Genomic DNA, 18,838 nt, shown 5'->3' with positions numbered 1-18,838 from the left:
GGACGAGTGGAGCAGGACCGGGTGCTTCAGAGGACAGCGGAGACGGCAGGAGGCTCAAGCTTTACCAGACTCTAGGAATAATGCTTTTTATGAAGAAAGAGGGTCTGAATGCAGGAAACAAAAAAAAGCAGCGAGTCCAGCTGTTGAGAATTAAACCTTGAAGTGAATTTGAATCCATGCGGCGACACGCAGCTGGAGTTAGGGTGGGGGAGTTCTAGGCTCAGGTGCCAAAATCAAATCGTAATCAGCACTGCCTGCTACAAAAATTAGTTGTTCATGTTCAGAGCTGTGCACACACACACTCTTTTTCTCTCTCTCACACACACAAATACATCCCGGGTCTCCGACACTCCTTCTATTGGTTTGTCATGTATATGAACGACCCCCGAAGCGTGGCTGGTAGCCCACGCAGTGTTTACCGGCTGCTCTGGAGGATTATACAGTGTAAGTCTTAAAAGTAACTTCATAAAACGTCTTCAGAAAAAGAATTTAGTACGAAATTGGAAAAAAGAATTAGCCTCAGTCTAGACAGGAAATAGGTTCCAGGGTAATTTCCATCACAGTCATCTGTATACAAGTGAGTATTAATAGCTGAATTACTGAAGTGCATGTTTCAAGTGTGACTCTGGGTCACACTTGAAAGGTGGGTTCCTGAGGCAGAAGTAGGAACTCAGAGAAGGTCACTTTATTGTGAAGCAGACACAGAATATAACAGAAATATGTTTTTGGCACAGAGGAGTGGAGAATTATTGACAAAACTGTTCTTCAGTTTATTTTATGTTTTAGTTTTTTTAATGGACACAGTAAAATAGATGTACTTACATTACAAAGAAGAGATCGGGAGCTAAGAGCAACAGGCCTGATTATGACTATAATAAACAACTTCTGACCTAGAAAGCAAGCTTTGATACTTGAGGCGATGCTTATCTTAATGCAATCACACATCACGGGCAATGTTTTATTGAGAAAGCCAAGAAAATGTTTAAATTAAGAAATGAATGAAGAAAATATATAGATATATTTAAAAACCCATCCAGATCAGTCTAAAATCGAATCTTTGCTGATCCCTCCGCACAATTTAAAATAAATCAGATTTAGAACCAGACAAACTCACTTCATACATCCCAAAACACAAACGGCTTAAATCTATTGGATTGAATTATATAACTAACAATCATTTCATTCTCATTCCGGTAAACTGGCTGTTTACTCTGTTTACACGTCAACACACTGACTGAAGGCGTTACGTTGCTGACGCAGCATTAAGAACATTCATCCATGCACACGTACATGCTTTCTGACCAAAGTCCTGATCTTGAAGACAATGTCCAGGCTGCCCCATCCAAACGGATTATTGGTGACACACGTTCCAGACTGAGGCTGAGCCAGCTTTTAAAAACACCATGGTGGCAACTGATGGGCTTAAATTTTCTCTCCCCCCCTGTTCATTTCCTTGCTTCCCAGAGGGAACGGGAATATTTGACTGTGAGCCGCCGAGGGAAAGAGAGGGCGAGGTAGTGAAAAGAGGGAGAAGAGGGGCAACATCAACCATAGAGAGGGAGCCAGGAAGCATGAAGAACACAGTCACTGAAATCATAGTAATAAATTAGCATCTTAGTATATTTTACACTCTAAACATCTCCTCTCCACCCAAAAAAAAGCTTTCTGGAAATGGGCTCAGAGACGAATATAGCACTCTGAATTTACTCCTTTAGAGCAGTGTGAGGGACAGAAAAATGTTTTTTGGAAGCTTTTTCTTTTTTTGTGTTTAAAGGCATCTCCAGCCCACAGGAAGCGAACCACTTTGCTCTTAGAACCCTTTTTAAAATCGATTTAAGGTCTAGATGAGTGAGTTCAAGGCCCCAATACGGGCAAAAGCCACATTTCAGACTGGTCTGTGGGGTTCATTTTCATTTTCTACTGGAGTGAACAGAGCTGCTCACTCAACCATATTTGTTAGAATGAAATATCTGATTTCAATATTCACTGAATGCTAATTCTTTCTTCTCTTCTCGACTTGAAAATGAAGGGGAAAAGCTTCTAAAATCAAATTCTGTGTATAACAAGGAGATGTGGAACATCTGGCTACAACAGAATAAACTCAATAATGTGTCACTAAGTTTAGATTAGTACATTAAAACTTGTTCAATGACCTCATATTTGAGAGCATGGCTGTTGTATATAATTTGACCTCCAAATCACAAATATATGAATACCGCATGTAAACAAGTAGGTTAAAGTAGTATTACAAAGTGTACCAAGATAGCTGGAAGGACTTTAATTTAGCCTGTGTTTGTATTTGTCAGTGATTGATGCCTATTGTTTTTGGCAACTACATCTAAAACATAGTGCTTTTACTCCAAGTGCACTAATTTACAATTTGTGTTTTACACATTGAGACACAGGCAACAGGGATAAATCATTCAAGGCATCGGCCTGAGTTTCAGACTTGGGTTTATGTATTGCGTACAAGGACAGGAGGAACCAAAACACAAAGCACAAAACACAGCAGTCAGAATATGTTACCTGGTGCAGTGCCGTGAGGCCGTCTTCATTGCAGAGGTCTGGACTCACATTATTCTTCAGCAGGTAGCGCACTGGTAGAAAAAGAGACAAAAGCCTTTCATCAAAATGATAAAATAACTGTGAAACACTTCAAACAGATTTCCTTTATTTGGTATTACAAAAGCTGCTTTTTGGAAAAGTAAAATAACTGCATGCGTCATTCCTGATAAGGAAATACTTACTTTTTGAGAATTGCAAAAAAACACATGACAAACACATATAAATTCCAAAATAATTCGTATTGCAGAAAGAATATAGGTTCTGGCCGAGCCAAACAAACAGCAGATGCAAAATAAGAGCAGGATGGGATTCCACAAAACCAAAATTTCTCCTGATTGCTAGAACAGCCTGCAGGTGCGCCCCAGTTTAACCTTGTATTACCCGGCGGCATCAGCAATCATTTTGGAATCTTTTAATCTCCCTGCATCGCCATGACGCATCCCTGCAGGAACTATAATCTCTCAAATTGTCAGTTCTGCCAGGACGTCATCCAACGCACTTTGGTAATATGGATGAACAAAAGAGTGAGTTTGCAGTTGCTTTGGATTAAGCGGTTTACGTCCCAGTCCAAACAGATAAACCCTCTTTTCCCCTGGATTCACATTCACAAAATATCAGCTACCTCAGGATTCACGCTGCACAGCCGCCTGAACGCTAACACTGCTAAATCTGCCTGCCTGAGCAGAAAGAGGCACAGCGGCTCCGCTCCACCTCATTATTATTATCCCTCAATTTTGGCAGCGCTGCCAGCTGCCATCATTTCTAAATGACAAGCAAAGCAGCACGGGGCGGAAACATCTTCGCTTTGAGGCGCGACTATAAATTTGAGATACGAGCACGCTTCCAGATGGCCGAGCGCTGCGAGCGTGCTTCACTCGTTCGGTGATTTTGGCTGTATCTGTGAATAATCTTTATAATAAGTGATGGGTCCAAAGAAAGCGAGCGGTAAGGATGGCAGTGAGAAGGAAAAAAAATGCACGATGACGATGGAGATGAAGCATGAAATTATCGATCAACGTGACCATCATGTCCGCGTAAGTGATTCGACACGCCAGTACGAGCGGGGAACATCGACGATATGTACAATCCTCAAACAGAAGGAAGCCATCAAGAACACAATATATAATAATATGATAATCAGAAGGTGCCGATTATCTGATGCCATCTGTTCTTCAGGCTGGGAATGTAACTACAGACAGGATGCCATCAGCGGTCAGCTTGATTGGCCTTTAGGGCAGCATGTGTGAGAGAATATATGTGGACCGACACTGAAGTGGTTTCTCTCTGGGGAGGATGATGATCAGTAAGGGTGAAATGGCTTTGAGTGGTGAAGTGTGATGTGTCTGATGCCGAGAGTGAGAGAGTGTAAACAGAAGAACACAACCTCATTCAGTCGCTTAATATAATATGAACGTTTCAGTTCCTTTCTTTCTGCTCTTTTAAGACACATTTCGGGGCCACGGTGGCGCGGGTGATTGAGCAGGTCGTCCTATGACCAAGAGGTAGGTGGTTCGATTCCTGGCTCTGGCACGTGTATGCTTTTGTTGTGTCCTTGGGCAAGACTCTTCACGCACATTGCCTGTGTGAATGTAGTGAGCGAGTGAATTTCAGTGGTGGTCAGGACTCGGGAGGGCCGCTGAAGTGAGTTCTAAGCTGCAGTTACACGGTGCAGCCAGACTTGGGACCGCAGACGAGAAGACAAAAAGCAAAAGACCAGAGGCATTAACCAGTGTGTGATTCCTATCAGTTGGAACATTAACCATGCAAACAATTGAAAAAATCTTTAAAGAGCAATCTATTGCATTTATGGGTCACTGCGGTGGGTGTCTACCCCCCCCTATGATGCCAGAGCCTATAAACACAGCAGAAATCGCATGTCTTCCTGGGCACGTCCCATAAATTCCCATTGAGGGAGGAGATGGAGCCGGATGAGATGCTTCCCAAAAGATAAAAGATATGTCAACAAACAACGGCAACAGGAAGAGAGGCCTGCCCCTCCTTCCTGTTATCTTACGGTGTCTCCGCAGTAATGTGTGTGTGTGTGCATTTGAGTGATGGAATTAAACCCCAAGTGAATGAGCTTAGATGATAAAACAGTTATCTGGGCTCCAAGTATCCTGAGATCACTGATAAAACACACAAAGTCAAACCCGGGTCAAGAATATGATGAACACTAAAGGGTGCTGGAGTTTTACAAGTCGTGCTCTTATAACAACTGAAACATGATTTAACTGTAGAGACCGTCTCTGTGTGAAGTATTTTCTTTTCCTTGTGATTTCCAGGTGAAAAAGGGAAATATTGTGAGGGTCAGCACTATATTACACCCAGTGAAGGAAGGCCAGTGTTCTTCATGGCCAGCTGAAGCTAAGGTTTTGTGCCTACATGCACTAGTGTGCAGATTTTAAAATATTAAATGCGGCTTCTATATAGGATCCTGCATGTTTCAGAAATTTAGGTGTAATACCTTAAAAACATAGGTTTAACTTCAAAGGAGAGTGGAGCATCTACATTCTTCTTCTCACACAACATAGACACAAAAGAACAACCTTATTGATATATTAATGACAATGATTTTAACTGATTCAACGTTATGTCTAATATAATTTATGCCAGTCTTGTATGGCACGGATGAGGCTTAGCAGCCTATGATCCAGGGAAAGAAGCAAATCATGGTTGTAAATCTTCTATGTGATTGCTGTTGACCTCTGACTTAACATTTTAATGCACACTGGTTTATTATAGCTCTGATCTTTCAGCAAAGAACAAAATTGCTCATCAGTGTTGTATCACCCGAACCCTCCCATCCAGTAGAAATGTTTACTCAGAGTGTACTCTGGAGATGAAACAAGCGTCACCTTGCCGATCAAAATACTCTTATAATTAAAAAATAACTTTTATATGCAATTGAAAGGCTGTTAGATGAATCCATTCCACTATTCAAAAGGATTTTCAACACTAAATTGGGCTTTTTTTAATCCACTGTTTCGGAAACAACATCTGATATTTTGAAAGTTGTTTTTTTTCCTAGCGCTGTTGCTCAGAGCTAGAAGGTCTTGGGTTCGATTCCACCAGGGGCCTTTCTGTGCAGAGTCGGTTCTCTCCGTGTCTGTGTGGGTTCTCTCCAGGTTCTGCAGCTTCCTCCCATCTCCAAAAAAACAGGCAATTTAGGTCAATTGGTCACTGCATGGTCTTTCTGCGTGGCCCTGCAATTTAGTGCCGACGTGCACGTCGATGATGTGCCCCGCCTCTCGCCCGTAGCCAGTCGGATGTTTTCAGTGTCAAGCTTTAAGCTCAGGATGCAGACTCGTAAATATCCCTCTGTAGGCTCATATCTCACAGCCAACGGACGCTGACAAGCACAAATGACCGGTGAAGCAAGGAACAAGCAACGCTATGAGAAATCAGAAGAGCTGTGGTAGTAAAGATTCAGGACAAAGTGGAACAATTGATTTTCTTTGGAGAGCATCTCTTTTTGCAATATTGAAGAAATATTTGTTATGTGACAACAGCAGCTGCCACAGAATCCCTGTGAGGGATCAGTTCATGGATCAAAACTGTTCCAGGTGCATGTTGGACTCCGGCAGGGCTGCCATTTATCACCGGATCTGTTCATAATCTTTATGGACAGAATTTGTAGGTGCAGCCAGGCGCCGGAGGGGCTCTGGTTCGGGGATCAAAGGATTTCATCTCTGCTTCATCGAGCCTGGACCTCCAGCGTTTACTGGAGCGGTTTGCAGCCGAGTGTGAAGCGACTGGAATGAGGATCAGCACCTCCAAATCCAAGGCCTTGATTGGACAAAAGGTGGTCGACCCTCTCCGGGTCGGTGGGGAGTCTTTGTTCAAGTATCTTGGGGTCTTGTTCACAAGTGCACGCTAGGTAGTGTGACTCGCTAACACTGATTTGACATACTGTATTTCTGCATCTCCTTTCATTAAGGTTGATTAAAAATAAAATAAATACTTGCATGAATTCCAGTGAATAATTATCGAATTACAAATTCTTTGGGTCTTCTGAAGCCATCTCTGAAACCTTTCATTCGGCTTAGACTCATCATCAGTGGCATCAGTTCCCCACTAATGAGAATTTTTAATCTCAGAATAATCAAAAGTGCCCAAAAAGATCAACAGTCCAGCAGTTTTCAAGCAGTAATCTAAGTATCTTCCAGCGTTCATCAAGTGAAGAAGATCCCCCCGCTTCCTTCCTGCAGAAAATAGGCCACTTGGCATGTCCGTAAGTAGCAGCTAAATTACACTGGTTTTAATAGGACGCTAGGAGTGAAGATCATCTGTGTAATTAGCTCAGTTGTTTTATAATTATAACCCGGACGATGAGCTTCACTTCTATGTTCCTGCTTCATTAAATGCAGATTGATAACATATCAGAGATGACAAATGAAAGATAAAATAAACTGGAATGGATGTTCTCAGAATACTGTGAAATAATTAATGATAATGAAAACACAGCACACTCTCATCTCATTATCCAATTATGGAAGACACTAAAAAGTCCGAGCATTATTAATGTAATGTAATTAACGGACATGTCCTTCAGGCGGGCCAAAACTATTATCGACACAATGACCAAAAAAAAAAAAAAAGACATTTAAAAACCACAGCTTCATCAAATGAGCAAATATTGATACAGTCTTTGTGATTATTAGTCAGTTGATGACATCATGAATATATTTAAGAAAATAAAATGAAAACTAATGAAATCCATCACATAGCTGTCGATATATTTCAGTCAGGAACAAAGCAGTGGATGGACAGACATGTCTCTAAAGCCAAGCTGCTACATATTAAGATCAAAATTCTTAATAGCTATGTAGTTCTCTGCTTTTATTTTGGTAGAAACATGCTGATATGTTCATGGGGCGGTGAGGTGATGAAGTACCGCTAGGATGAAGAAGAAGAAAAACACACGACATGTTGGTTCATTGCCGTGAGCTATTAGGCTAACTTAACAACACAAGGCAGGGCTCTAACGTCTCCTGAGGTGATAAAGCACCAGGCTCACCAGTAGCTGATTGATTGGTGTCTACCTGAGCTGATAAAGCACCAGGCTCACCAGTAGCTGATTGATCGGTGTCTGCTCCCACTAATGGGCTTTTCTCTCCCCGTTGCCACTGTTCAACCGTTTCTGTCCGAAGCTGAGTAGAGCCAGAATAGATCAAGCTCCCCTTCCATTTCCTCGGTCACCGTGGTGATGGGTGCGACTACATGATATATGAGTGGCTGCAACACAATGACCCCCAGATCTTTTCCCAAATGTTTCAGACAATTTCAACCCAACGTAATTGGAGAAAAGATTAGTCAACTAGGAATTGAGAGCTTTTTTTCTTCCTGGTTTAGGGTCACTGACCTTTATGGACCCTTTACTGGAGCAGCCCGTCAGCGATAGCGGGAATCAGCTCAGACTTTATGTCAGCTCAGTGTCACATCACAGCAGGTGCAGAAAAAGATGAGAGATGTGGCAGCATTTTAGAATTATTTTAGCCAATACTCTTCCTCACACATTTGCTTGAGATTCAGCTGGTTTTATGTCAACCAGGTCCACTGAGAGCGTCAAATCTGTGTCCAATTTGTAAACTTACAACAAATTAAAAGTACTGTTCAAGTCTGTGCACGCTTATGAGAATCAGGAATATGACCTCAAAGGGACTGAAACAAACATCAGTGTTGTTTGACCTATAGCGTGGCTCCAGATTATGAGGACCGTCCCATGCAGTCAGCTCCAGTATGTCTGCTAAGACATTAAGACAGAAGGTCTCCACCAACTGTGGGCAAAGAGAGGACGGGATAGACCCAATGACTGACTGGCTGGGAGTAAGTGTGAGACACAAAGACAAATTTAACATAGGACTCAAAGCCAAAGTGAAAAGCTGAGTCACATATAGTGACGTCTGAGCCGGAGGGACTCCACCTGTTTGACAGGCTTATATAAAACCTGATTAACAGCGCAACATGGGGGGGGCAGCGAGCTCCCAGATCTACGTAGCACTCTGCTCATCATCGCTCGAGGCTCTAGAAGGTGCTAATAGCACAAAGACAAGATGAAAATGTGGTCACCAGGATGAGGAAAAAGAACGTACGGAATAAAAAGGTTGATATCGCTGGTTCTGCTAAAACCACCATGTCTTCAGACCGGTGTCTTCAGATGTGGGTTGTGAACCCGGTGAATAAATCGCCACGGTTACCATAGCAGCACAAAAACAATCAAGTCTGAAGAGCTAATTAGTTTGACTTCACCTCGCGTGGCAATTCTGAAAATGACAGTTCAATTAAGAGTATCAGCGCCTTCAAACCAGGTCTCTCATTGGTCTTGATGGACCGTGGAATGATGCAGGAGATTCCCAGAGTTCATCCCAGAACAGTTCAACTTCCAGTCCGCATTCATGCACCAATAATAGAATATATATAAATGCATGCGATCCAGTTAGGTTGTTCCGGGTATTATAGTCAAATTGAAATCTAGCGTCTAACCGAAAATGCTTTCAAATCCTGATGTATTAAATGGACTTCGGTTTCCTTTCTTATCTGAATAAAACCAACGCACACACTTTATCATCGTATTTGGTAAATATAAAATGACCCAACAATTCCGGTCAGGACTTAAAACTGTCATTTTGGTTTATCTGTTTCAGAGCAATTATCCGATGTCAAAACTTTTCACACTCGATTCTCACTCAACTTTACGTTCACAGCTACAGGCGTTCCTGGAGTGTCAAGACTTGCAATTAAAAGAGCACTCATTGATTAACATGATCATTTCAAGTGCGGTTAATGAAACAGGCTGCCCCGTTTGGTTGGATGAGGCCTGATCCTTGAGGAATAATCCAGAATCCTATTGCAGGATTTACTGATTGGTGGAGGACTGTTCTTTCATTATGAAGGGGGGGGGGGGGGCTATGGAAGGGGGTTTAGAAAGAGTAAGGGAAGCTGCAGGATGCTGAGCAAGCAGTCGGGGGGGATTGAAGCATGCCGGGCACACACTACTACTTAATCTTCTTCTGCAGGCCAGTGTGAATGCAGGTGGGCTTCAACCACAATCGTCAAAGACATACTGGTGCCTGGATAATAAAACTGTTTGCAGTGAACCCTGTATATTTGCTAGTTTGAAACAATAACTTGTTAAGTGTTTGGTCAAGTGCACGTCCGCGATAGAGGAACTAACCCCCAATGAATCTGCAACGCTACAAAGAAGAACATAAGAAGGGAAACCCAATAAGAAGACCATGAACATCAAAAGAACCTCAGCACACGCATGGACTTCAATATGCTTCAGAAAATACTGTGGTTTGGATTAATATGACCAAAGCACTTCTTTAAAATTAACACAATTACAAACAGATTATGCATCCTTATGGCTGTGAGTTCAGGCAGAAAATTAATTAATGTTTACCCCTGAAGAAACAGTCTCCCGTGTGAACTCAGATTGTGTTGCTGTGTAACAATATCCTAGCGTTGGTATTATCAAAAACAGGCAATCACAGCTCACCGGATACTTAACACAAAATCAAATAATGCTGATTCCTTTTAAAATATCTGGCATCCAACTGCAGACTTTCACATTGGATGTAAAAAAGGAAACAAATACAAAAGGAGGATTCTCTCTCTGCCATGGTTGACCCGTCATCGACTGGCCTCTCAATATGAAGCATTCTTTCCCCTTTTCTTTTTCTATATTTAATCAAGCATAACATTCACTCTTAACTTTCCAAATATTCCTTAAATGTATGAGGTTATTTTCCACCCATGAAAGTTCCGCTCGAGGGGCGGGTTAATCCAGATGTGACCGTTCCCTGCATGCCGTGATGTGCAGCAGCAGCAATGATGATGCTCAATTTTGTGCCGTTGCAGCTAAGTAGCTCCGGGTCAAGGCTACTTCGGTTACCATGGAAATAGGTGTTAACTTAAGAATCGGGTCTTAACAGACCTAAGGGAAAACGGGAGGAAAGGAGGAAGGTTTTTCTGGCAGATTAGTGCTTTGTATGGCAGAGTTTATGTGTGACCATGTTAAAACAAGCCAACACCAAGAATAGTAAGAGTAAGAATACGAATAAAAAAAGAGGAGGAAGAGGGGAAGAAGAGGAAAAAACCTGTTACGTGAGAAGTTGTAAACAAATGAGATATACTGCAGCATTGTATAGAGTATTGTACTGAAAGTGGAGGACTTTGATATTGTTGCTGCCGACAGATAAACATCAAAGAATCCTGTTCAGTTATGAAGCCAAACAAAGCATCATCAGAAAATCTTCATGGTTGAACGCTTGCTTCTCTTTCGACTGACTGCACAAACCCCCGGTGCAAAAATCATTTACTCCGCAGTAAGTATGATGTACACTATGCATTGTACATCTGAGATCAATCACACAGCCTCTGCTTTTGCAGATTTACTTTATTTTTTTTCTATAGAATTTTAAAACCAAATGATGTTATATGACAAAAATGTGTGTGCCCCCCCCCCCCCCCCTTCTCTATGCTGAAGCACTGAAGTACCCCGGCGGGGGGGGGCAGCAGCGCCAGTGTGTGCCAAGCAGAGTAGCGACGCATGGAGGAGCAGAGTCTGACGAGCCCAGAGAGGAATGTTAAATGAGACAGAGCATTAGAGCAGGATAAGAGTTTCAGCTGACCTGAAAACTGCAATAGTCCCAAAGGGCTGCTGGTAAAGGGCGGACACATCGACAGTTACTGGAACAGTGGCGAGGAAGACGGAACACTTGAAGGGAAAAAAGGTCTTCCTCATCACTGATGTAGGCCATAGATGACGCTTGATTGAAATGCTTGTGCATTTCTCAAACCTGCCATCGTTGCAGCCAGATCCTACGTGAAGCTTAAGTACGCAACGTTAATTCAAAATTAAAAACCACATCTAAAACTCTAACATTCGACTAGATATTTAGATCTGCTGACAATATGAGATTTTTATTGTATTTTTTGAAGTGATGATCTTTCAGTAATCAGGTATTCAGAAATCAAATCAGTGGTGATTGCAAAAGAGGAAAAATCACAAATGCAAAGAGTCGCTGGTGAATGAGTCTGGATTTGTCCTTTAGGGAAGCGCCTCAGTTTTGTAAGCAGGAAAGATGCAGCGATGGTAAAAAAAAATAAAATATTCTTATTAATCTTATGACTGAAAGACTTCATATCATCATAGGCATCATATAGTGTCTGCACTGCAGTTAATATGTAACTCCATTAAAGATGAATTGAAGATGGCAGTAATGTGTTTTGCAAACATCTTTTGAGTGAAGTTATTTTTGTACAAAGCTTTTAACAAAAAGTGGAACATTTCCGTGCCTAAATTGTGTAAGTACATCTGCAAGATGGAACATGATAGACTAAGGTGGTCCTGGAAGCTCACTGCAGTGCAAAGTGGGAACGCAAAAGCAAATAAAGACACGCAGGCTTCCAGGCAGCGCAAAAAGGTTTCTAACAACTGGCAGATTTTGTGTGAAAATTCTGTTGCAGCCTGCAGCAATTGATTGTGCTGCGCTTCCAGTGAATCGCTGCTGTGTGCTGTTTATGAGCCACTCTGGCAAAGGCCATTATACAAGCTAAAATGATGTGCAATCCTAAATATTACTTTACAGCCCCTAAAGTTGTCAATCAATCATGATTTTGTCATGTTGTAAATGGAATATATTTGCATATGGTCCATTTAATCTAGAGCAAAAGGGAAGCTATGTTCCCTTCATCAGGTTCAACGAAGCTCAAAGTTCAGGAGTCGGTGCCAAAGATGCTCTGAGGACACACTTGAATCAGATGAGACGTAGATGGTTGTGAACGCCTGTTGGAAGGGATTTCACTATTGAACTTGTTTCCACATTATCACCAGGCCATATTAATTATACATGAAACTCAGTGATTCAAGAGAGGATCAACCTTTGCAGCAAAGTCTCAGCACACAAAGCAGCACTGCAGTAATGTCACAGTCAACAGTAAACAATAGGTCCCGGTTAAAAACAATTCATTAGGGCTTTGCACGGTGAAAGAAAGATGTGCACTTTTACTCACACATGAAGCAGGGAAATGAGGCTGATCACAAGTGGCTTGTGAGGATCCATAATAAAAAGCAAGATGGGAACAGATCGTTTACAGATGATGCCCAATTGTGACCAAGTCACACTATTACAAATTAATGCAGGTATGGATGGACACACTCCGGTTTTCAGTGCCCGACTCAAGGACCCTTTGAGACGCAGTTAAGATCTCACAGATGAATATTTTACAGTCAGCTAATCAGTGGGGCGATTTGATTGCCACCGACGAATATCATTACCATTAATTGCATTGTCAGCAGTATGTATGTAACTGCTTTTAACATAAAAGTCAGTGTTCATTTTTAAATGACTTATGTTTCGAACTCCTTCCTCCAATCTTCCTCCCGCTCCACCGGAGAGCACGCTGGTGTTAAGAGGCACCGATTGTCCTTTCTGACCACAAAGGTGCTCCTTTGCAGGATAATGGTTCTCTGGGGTGCCAATGGTGCGAGAACTTGTGCAGCGAGACAGTGATGTTCTTCACAGTAATTTCACAGCCATCAACCCTCATCACAGTGAGGGGGGCAGCGGGTCGGGGACACTGGCAGCCAGAGGGCAGTGACTCTGACTCAGGACTCTCAGGACTGCCGAGCCCGCCTCGGTGTTTCTCTGCTTAGCGGTAAAGCACAGACACGCAACAACAAAAGAAAAAGCACATTCTAAGCTTTTTCACTCTCAATCTCAAGGCCGCTGCAACACACACACACACACACAAAATGTCAGCGTGCCTGCACAATGTGTCATCTGTGACATGGTTTAGTGAGTCTGCTCACGCAGCTTCCAGGTATACAGTGATAAGGACATCATAATAGATCCTAGCTTCTAGAAAAACGTATATTGTTTAAGTTAGAGTATAACTAAGGTGCAAAAACAACAACAAATACACACACGTTTGACTGTCTGCTCGCACACTCAATGCTTTGACAGCAACCACAGAACACTAACTCTGGAATGAAGACACAGGAAATCTCACTCAATCCAACCGATGAAGGATTAAAGAGCAGCGCGTCCAGTCAATCTGACCTCTCGCCTTATTACAGCATCAGGACCGGTTTGAATCAGCCTCAGGTCGGAGTCAGTCTCCTTCCGTCACTCTCCACGACGTCATCGTCTCGACAAACGGCTCCATCTGAACTTTGCTCTACAAACTTTGGCTTTGGATTTCATTATTCTTGTTACGACTGGTCAAGATTTTAGCTCTGATTTATTAAAATAAGTCACAATGACCCCAAAAGAGAAGAATCAACTGGACTTTTTCCAAGTTTCATTGAAAACATTTCACCGCTCATCCAAGAGGCTTCTTCAGTTCTGAGACACTGGTAGAGAGTTTAGATACTTTTACTCCTGTTGGAGCAGAAAACAAAGAAACAAAGCAGGGACCGAAACCACAAAGGCAATCAGGTTCCCCAGCAGCATTAGCATTTCCTTTATTTAGTCCAGAGACCATGACTGTAGTGCCGTGAGCAGGATGTGATGTCACCGCACTTTATCAAGCATTTGGCGAATAGGAGGAGAGCGCCAGGCTCCTGAGCTAGCCAGCTGCCATCGGACCTGAGAGGGCCACGCTACACCCAGGCGTCCTTTCTTTTTATCTCTCTGCCTCTTTCATGGTCACACTCATTAAATAACACTGACAGCAGAGCCTTCAAGGCCCAAACACACTATCAGCAGGCCGGAGAACGGACAAAAGCCTCTACGGATCAGGGACGCTTCAAAACAAGCTGGCTGCTCTTAATGAATGAAACGCCGTACACAGAGACCCTCAGATGTGCAATGATTGAATACCAGCTGGAAATATTCATGCTGAAAAGTAACAAGGAAGTGTATTTCACTGGATATGGATGTAGGAACTAAATCACTTCAAGGGATTTAAAAGTGTGCCACACGGGTTCATTTTCAAACCTGTTTGAGTTTTTCTGAATAATAAAAAGAAAACTTTATATTTTCCTCATTAATTTAAAACAATTATCGTAATTAAATCAGTAACAAAAACAAAACCAAGGAGCCATAACAATAACACTAAATAAAAAGCAGCGTAAATTCCTGGGACATTGCAACCAGAGTAAACAACATTTTACACAATCAGTAATCAGTGTGTCTCCAATCAACTTCGATTAGAGCAGTAATCCTCCTCCTCATGCACTGATACAACCTCTGATGTCATCATGTAGGGCGGCAGCAAACTCTTTAGTAGGTGGAGTCTGGAGTTGCTGTTGAATCTGTGGAGGATGTTCAGGCTGTCACACCCTCCCATCAGCAGACCAATCAGGTAACGGCTGTCAGGATCCAACATGTCATCCATTATCGCTTTTTCAGGATCATCAGACATTGTCAACAAGAGCACATGCGGTCTGTCATAATGCTGGTGTAGGATTACTATTGTGGAACGGTGAGTGGTAGACCAGTAATACCTGTAGCCCAGTCAAATGTGGTGCGTTTTGCAAACATGTTTATCTATGAATCGTCCACCCACCCATTTCGATAGAGCTAGATTAGCTAGATTAAATACCCATTTCCTGGATCTGAGAGTCTATGATTAAAGGTTGTATTTTTCTGGTCACCTCAAACAGAGAGTTACAGGAATCTCACAGCAACAACATCCTGGTTGAAACCGAGTCTGCGATCTTTCTGAGAATTGGATTTCAAAGCACAGCAATAACGTTTTCCACTGTTCAAATCATTTTCCAGATCGTTGCCACAACAATATCTCTATCTGATGGCACAGAAGCAGCGGCAGAACAAGCAGCAGAAGGTGCAGTAAATCTGAGGATTGGGGGGGGGACTGAGAAAACCCTTCATCTCCATATCTATACACTAGAGCGAGATACTGCCCAGGCACAGGATGTACAGCAGCACAGATGTAGGTCACAGCTGCTGTGATAGAGTTAAACCTACTTTAAGTCAAAGTGAACTTAAATTAGATGTCATCTCGTGATGATGATGAGGCTGTTCTCATTCAAGCATCACTGAGGCGCTGTTCGTGCCGCCATAGTATCGTGGGAGTGTTTGTACTGGAGGAAAACAATTATTAGGTCTAAATAGAGGGGCACCGTCCGTTGAAATTTTAATTAAAGGACTGGCGGAGTTTCATCTCGGTGTGACAACTCCATTATTTCACAATGATAAAGGGGTCGCCACGCAAAATGAATTCAGCTCAAAAGCAATGAGTTCTGCTGGCAGTTTAGGTGGGCGGGCCTTGCTAATGGAGTTCCTGACTTTGGCGGCTTGATATCCAGCTTAGGTTGGAAGGTGAGACTGAAATTACGAAAGAATCTGCGGCACATTAAAGTAACAAGAAGACTAAATCCACAGTGGTCCTTTGTGGTCCGCAATCCGTGAAGCTGCAGGACGCCGTAAACATTCTTGAACAGCCCTACCTTCATCCGCATCATTCCTTGCCGAGGCTTCCAGAAGGGCCACGCTGGCGGCAAACGACACTCGCCTCTTGGACCCCTGCTGGAGGTTGCCGGCACTACGGCCCTTCTTGTCAGCCTTTCGCTTCTTGTTTTGCATCTCCTTCTCGTACACAGCCCATCTCTTCAGCTGCTGGGTGCGCCGCTTCTGAGCTGCGCGCAGCCTTTCCAGGCTGGGCACCTTGTCCAGCTGCTGCAGCTCCTGAATCAGCTCTAGATGGTTGGCCATGGCGGCAGTGGTTTTGGGAAAGGGGTACGAGTCTAACGAGGGCTGCACCTTTGGCCGCGGCCTCCTCCCATTGTCGTAGTCATCCTCCTTTCAATGTCCTGGGTGAGAGACAGAAAGCCCCCTGTTCATAAAAAAATAAAAGCTTTTATCCTCTGGTATTCTCATAAATACTTCAATGAGCAGACTGTGTAAACAGATTAGGAAGCCTGATAATGAGACTTCTCGTGAACCGTTCATGAGATGCAGCGAGAAAACATTGACATTCAGAAGCGAGCATTGGTTTGATGCACCACAGCGAAGTGCACAGATTTTGGTGACCTAGTTAGAGAGAAGTTCAAGATACGAAGCCACAGACTGCAGAATAAGCAGATTGTTTTTACCGCGTTTCTATTCTCTTTCCAGCCTGATTTTTATGCATGTTCCCAAATCTGCACAATAAACACTCAATAAAGATGATGCTATTATGGGTTCAAGGAAACAGAAAACATTGACAAGTCTCCTTCTGTCTTTCTCTGATGACCAAAAGATCAACGATAAATGTGGTTTCTTCATGAGTTTTAGAGATCCGCTAAGAAAGGATGCTGTATGACGACAGGAAACCTGAACAAAAAGCAGGACTAGCATCACAGTCATGCACATATCACATAAACAGAGTTGTAAATGCAATAATTGAACATGCAGGAATGTCATGAAAAAATGGTGAACAGTGAATGTTTCGTTTTCACATTTTCTCCTTTGTCTCAGCGACGTGCAGACTCTATTTTATTACTTCACGTAACAAAACGCAAAAAATCAATTATACTAGAAAGGATTTCCAGAACTTGAAAGACCAAATATGCAGATTAAACATATGAATCATGTTGTTTCCCACTTTTTTAATGCTGATAAAACTTTCCTCAGGTCTGCATCCATTCGTCAGTCTGCTGTGGACTTCATTCTACACTTCCTGTGCAGCGCTAAACTGCAATAACCGCGGACAGGAAACCAGCTCGACTATGACTTCCTGTGTGTGTGTGTGCTCCAGTGAACACAAATGTTTGGCTCAAACTTCACTTTGAAGTTAAATGTTTTTCATTCTAAATTAAAGCCTCATTTCTCAATGAAAATGTGAGGAACCGACGCAGAAAAAAAGGCAAATGAGCAACCCGGACCGGGAAACAGCCAAGCCGCCAGCGTGTGTGAAACGTTTTGCATGAACTCATTGATCTGAAAACAGGCCGAGCTCGAGCAGGTTAGCGCCTCTCTCTGGCTCGCTGAGACAAACCAAACCGCCACGTCCGTCTTCAGCCAGAACCGAGGCCATGACAGGAATAACACCCACACACACACACACACACACACACAGACACACACACTTGAATGAATAGCCATAAACGGACAAATGCACCCGATAAACCTTTATGGCCTTACCAGCTGCACCCTTCAAATTAAAAGTGCAGAACTTTGTGAAATCCGGCAGGAAGACTGGATTTGATTCGCAACATAAATTTACATATCACCTTTTTTTGTTGAATTAAACATGATTCGTGATGAAGGAACTTTTATTTCGACCTGAATTTCTTCATTCAAACAAAAACATGCGCCCCTTCTGCTCCAGAGTTCCTCCGCTTCTTCTTATTTCAGCATTTTGACTACTAATGGAATATTTTTATATCCTTGAGACGATTCCAGCCCTCCTGACCAAAATCTCTAAACTGATGGGAAGCCAGGTGTGAACAGGCACACGGCAGCTTCACTGCCCATCGCATGCTGCTGCTCATCAGATTTGAGAGCGCAGCCCTGGTTCTGATATCTGGTCTGACAACAGCTGAACGAGACGCTGACACATCACAGCCACAGGAGATAATTAACCCCGTGTAGCCCAAAGGGGAGACAATCAAACGCTGTGTATGTGTGCTTGATCGGTGTCTGAAGAGACGTCAAACGAGGGCCGCTGTGGGCAAACTGTACGCCCTCCGGCGATATCGCAGCTGGTCCCCGGGGGGGGGGGGGGGGGGGGGGGGGCAAAGCAGCAAATCACAGATTGACCTCAATCAGCTCCCCGGCTGCAGATAGGAATGGTACAACCACTCTCATACTTTGGATTTCAAAGTTTTTTTTACTGGAAGATCACGGCCCAAATGTTACAAGAATTTTCTGAAGCAGTCAATGAAAATTAATTCCAAAGTAAAAGCACCGGCAGCAATGGGAAGCAACAAATTATTCCTATGGCTTTGTCTGTTCTATTCAGTTGAGTGGTGTGTGTGTGTGTGTGTGTGTGTGTGTGTGTGTGTGCGCATCGCTAATCATAAGTTATGTTGTGAATTTCAAAACAGAAAATTCCCAGTTCTGAATAAAATATCCATTCTTGAAGAAATGCTTTTGTTGCCTCAGAAGGCAACAGATTCTTTCTGAGCCACACTTTCCATTTACTTTTCAAACCTCAATCTACAATGGACATGTGTGCTGCTGATCCATTACAGCGGGGGGGGGGCTCTGCTACTGAGCACCCTGATCCATTTCTCCTTTTCATCCATGACTTTTATGACAAGGATGTGTGCTTCAATAAATATAATATTTATATGCTCTGTGAAGGACAGAAACCTGTG

General features: G+C 42.9%; 1 protein-coding gene across 1 annotated transcript in view; it reads right to left on the bottom strand.

Moving 5' to 3' along the window:
* ppp1r16b (protein phosphatase 1, regulatory subunit 16B) overlaps positions 1–16,250 on the bottom strand; it is a 30,543-nt gene extending 14,293 nt beyond the window's left edge. The window contains exons 1-2 of the mRNA XM_068742761.1: positions 15,986–16,250; positions 2,527–2,597 (exon numbers count right to left, since the gene is read on the bottom strand). Of these exons, the coding sequence (XP_068598862.1) occupies positions 2,527–2,597; positions 15,986–16,250 (336 nt within the window). The remainder of the gene's footprint in view (positions 1–2,526; positions 2,598–15,985) is intronic.
* Positions 16,251–18,838: the final 2,588 nt, after the last annotated feature.

This window comes from Brachionichthys hirsutus, chromosome 8 (assembly GCF_040956055.1).
Source record: "Brachionichthys hirsutus isolate HB-005 chromosome 8, CSIRO-AGI_Bhir_v1, whole genome shotgun sequence".
NCBI classification, from domain to species: Eukaryota; Metazoa; Chordata; class Actinopteri; order Lophiiformes; family Brachionichthyidae; genus Brachionichthys; species Brachionichthys hirsutus.
Note: the sequence above shows the minus strand (reverse complement) of the source record. Positions and strands in the feature narration are given on the sequence as shown.